The sequence below is a fragment of the Dromiciops gliroides genome, chromosome 3 (assembly GCF_019393635.1).
Source record: "Dromiciops gliroides isolate mDroGli1 chromosome 3, mDroGli1.pri, whole genome shotgun sequence".
Lineage (NCBI taxonomy): Eukaryota > Metazoa > Chordata > Mammalia > Microbiotheria > Microbiotheriidae > Dromiciops > Dromiciops gliroides.
Window position 1 is genome coordinate 665,436,781 of NC_057863.1, and position 4,252 is coordinate 665,441,032.

At 40.3% G+C, this 4,252-nt stretch overlaps 1 protein-coding gene across 1 annotated transcript; it reads left to right on the forward strand.

Moving 5' to 3' along the window:
* Window positions 1-2,339: 2,339 nt before the first annotated feature.
* Window positions 2,340-3,446, forward strand: LOC122748440 (vomeronasal type-1 receptor 1-like). Its single transcript, XM_043994073.1, has one exon. The coding sequence runs from the start codon at window positions 2,340-2,342 to the stop codon at window positions 3,444-3,446; it is 1,107 nt and encodes a 368-aa protein (XP_043850008.1).
* Window positions 3,447-4,252: the final 806 nt, after the last annotated feature.

The window sequence follows — 4,252 nt, forward strand, 5'->3', positions numbered from 1 at the left end:
ATGCCATTGGATAAAATATCTTTTTAAAACTAATCTCTCCATGGGATGGTTGGTAAAAGTAACCACTGTAGTGTGGACTCCTGAGCTAGGCTTTTGTGTGGATATTGACCCCCATTCCCATGCCTCGAATCATAGCTTTTGGTGGGGAAGGTTTGTGTGAGAAGGAAGGCATGGCAAAAGTGTGTCTAGAAAGAAAGGGATGTGTCTGATATAATCAAATTTTGTTTCCTGACATGTCCTCCTATAAAAAAACCAAAACAATAGATCAGAGAACTACTAGGGAAAACACAGCACCAGTTTATTTGTCCCAAGAAGAAGGAGGCATAAATCATGTGGAGACTCCTTTCAAAGAAAGAGCTCAAGGATGCCTTCTTGGTGAATATATATAAACAAGGTGACATGGGGCTTGGGATAAATCAGAAGTTTCTCCTGTGAGAAGCAAAACCAAACATGAACAGATAACAGGACAGACATAGTTAGGAATCAAGGGACTATTAAAGTTTAGATTGACCAACTAGATATCAGGACAGACACATCTAAGAAGTAAGAGGAGATAAAATCCTTTAGCAGGAAAATCAATTAGGCATAGGTAATGCCTGACCAGAGCTAGGAGACAGAGATAACCCCAAAGGTTAGGACCATCATTCCAAAAAAATTCCCCTGAATTCTCAGGAATAGGACAAACATCCAAATTTTCCCCACCCCACCCCCAAAAGGAACTTTCCAGTTTCCAGGAGGACACTCATCTATCCTCTATAAAAGCTTTTGCCTTCTCTCTGTTCATGGAGGAGAATGTTTCTAAGCTCTCTTCCCCTTGAGGTGAAGTTTTTTACTTCCCCCTCAGTTACCTACCCTAGCATCAAATAAAAAATCATTTAAATTCTAATTAGACTGTGTGAGAATATAATTATTTATTGAGGAATACCTAAGGACCCCCAACTTTTCCCCCATGACACAAGGTGTTATCAGTTTCATCAGCTTGATACAAACCAACTTAAAAGCAAACACTATGACAAGACTGTATGAAATATGAATCAGTTTAACAATTTAAACTATAACAATAATATATGAAATGCCAATCAGTTTGATTTGACTTAAAGCAACCACTATGATAAGTTTATATGATTCAAAAAGGGGTTTGGCACTATAAAAAATGATGAGCAGGATGCTATCAGAAAAACCTGGAAAGACCTACATGAGCTGATGCAAAGTGAAATGTACTGTATACAAAGTAACAGCAATATTGTAAGATGGTCTGCTGTGAGTGACGGTTATTTTCAGCAATACAATGATTCAAGACAACTCTGAAGGTTTTATGAAAAATGCAATCCATCTACAGAGAGAGAACTGATGGAATCTGAATACAGATTGAAGCATATTTTTTTGTTAGTTACTTTATCTGAAGTTTTGTTTATGTCTATTTTCTTACATGACCTGGCTAATGTGGAAATGTTTTGCATGACTGCTCATGTATAGCTTATATTGAATAGCTTGAGTTCTTGGCGGGGGGAGGGAGGAAGGAAGAGAATTTGGAACACAAAGTTTTAAAAAACTGATGTCAAAATTTGTTTTTTACATGTAATTTGGGAAAATAAAATTCTAGATATTGAAAAAAAAGGGGTTTGACAAGGACAAAGATGCCCAGATGTTTTTACGAGATACAGACTATCTTGGGGAAAGAATTCAGTAGATAGGGACTTATCTGCTAGCTATCTGGGTTTGGTTTAGAGTTCAGTTAGAGAGCATTTTGATCTTATTAATCCAGCGTTTCATAAAATCATTTTGGATAATAAGACACCTCCATCAAATCCAGGTGGTCCAGACATTCATCATAACACTAGAAAAGATATGTAGGGATTTATGGATTGTGAATTCAAAATGAATTGGCAGGGTACTAGGTCAAAACCAACTCTGAGAAAAGTGTCAGGTAGGGAGTTTGATTGAGCCAGAATAGCTACCAGTCCCCAAGGAAAGTTTCCCCAAGTGAATTCAAAAAGAGCGGAAAGCTAACCCTGGAACAAAAGGGCAACCACTTTCTCTTGATTTTGGGTACAAATTCAGATTAAGAAAGTGGAGCCTACTGCCCTTAACTAAAAAAATAAGTGCTACTCTAATCTCCTAAAGGACAGATGGGATTGTTAAATAACACAAGCAGGCAGAGTTACTGTATAGAAATCACTGGCTTTTGTGTATCTGTCTGTGGCATGGAAGGAGCCATCTCATGACTTCTTTCAAGTAGGAATGAGTGACCAATATGTAGGGATGGTATAAAGTCCTTGTATTTCTCTCCATGTCCCTCAGGCTCAGACTGAAATTCTTCTGCTCAGGACACCAAGAACATGATTCCTATTGACATTCTCCTGGGTATTGCCTTCTTCTCCCAGACAAGAATTGGCATTCAGGGAAACCTCTTCCTAATTTATCTCTTCAGCTTCGTGCTCTTCACTGGTGAGAGGCTGAGGCCCATAGATCTACTACTCATCCACCTGGCTTTGGCCAACTCCTTGGTGCTTCTCTCCAAGGGATTCCTTCAGGGATTGGCAGCTTTGGGTCTAAAGAATTTTCTGGATGACATTGGCTGTAAAGGTGTCTTCTACCTTCACAGAGTAGCTCGGGGGCTTTCCCTCAGCATGACCTGCCTCTTGAGTGGTGTTCAAGCCATCATCATCAGTCCCCACAAGCCCGGGTGGATAAAGCTTAAAGCCAGAGTCCCAAGGTCCATCATCCCTGCTATTCTCCTCTGTTGGATTTTCTACATGCTACAGAATATTAGTATTCTTGATAAACTTAAAGGACCAAGGGGCAGCAGGAACATCTCTGAGAGAAAAGATTATGGATACTGCTCTGTTAATGTCGCTACTAAGATAAGTGCCTCACTCCATGCAGCTGTGTTCTCCCTCCCTGATGCTGTCTGTATGACCTTGATTGGCTTTACAAGTGGATACAAGATTTTTCTCTTGTACAAGCACCACAAGAGAATTCAGCAGGTTCACACTGACCGCTTTTCCCCTAGAACTTTCCCTGAGGCCAGAGCCACCCAAATGATCCTACTGCTGGTGAGCACCTTTGTCACTTTTTACTTACTCAATACCTTCTTGATAGCATACATGCATTCAATAACACCTACACCATGGATGATGCATAGCTGTACCCTCTTGGCTTCCTGTTTTCCAATGCTTAGCCCTTTTGTGCTCATTAGAAGTGACTCACAAATCCTGAGGTACTACAGTACTATTCATGGTGGGAAAAGTCCACTTGCTGCAACTAACTCCAATAATATACAGTCTCTAATATCTTCTCAGGCTCAGCTCAAAGAGAAAAAGTCACTGGAAGGTCTTAATCTAGAAGTTTCAAAACAGATCTGGAATCCTCATGTAGCTCCAATTTCACAGAAAAGGGACAGCTGGGGAACCATTAAAGGCACTGGTAATGGAATCAGGGCCTAAATTCCAGTAGAAGGTAGCTTTCACTACTTCCTCTAGAATCCCAGATCACTAGGTTGATAAAGGCCTAAGACCCTGACTAGTCAAAACAGGAATGCCATTGGAAACATCCATAACTAGTGATCTTCCCTCTTTGAGCACCTTCATTAAAGGATCCTCCTCTCTCAAGGGACAGTGTTTATCATTCCTTTTGAAATTTCTCCTCACCTTCAACACCAGTCTGACTTTCTGCACCTTTGAAGAGACCATCAGGCTAAACTTTCATCCATTTTTCCTCATTCATCCCTTAAGAGACACAAAGATTCCTCTTCCATTTGGCACTAGATGAAATACTTGAAGAAAATGGAAATGTCTCTCTAAGCCTTGTTTTCTGTGTAAGCCTCGGCTTAAAAGGCTAATTACATGGGTCTCTTTTTGCCTTGGTAGAGATTAATTATTCAGTGCCCTGCACCTGTATGAAAAGTTGGTGAGACCAGGAGAGAAGAGAAAGATGGATGACTTTGGCTTCTAGCTTTGAAGATGTTAAGGGCTAAAATTCTAGCTAGTCTGTCTAAAATATCTAATGAGTGGTCGCCAATAAATTATAAGCTTTAGCAAGAGTTAGACTTTTAAGCATTTATTAAGGAGAATAAGAATTTGGTAAAGAGAGAGAAAGGCCTAGATTCCTATCTATTAAAGGGAGAGCACATTTCTAGCTCCGCTCTCCACCAGAGTCCCAAGGAAAGAGCCAGACAGAGCGCTAGTCTCTTCCTTCTTCCTCCCACTACCCAACACCACTTCCTGATGCCAAAGAAAAGACTCCTGGTCTT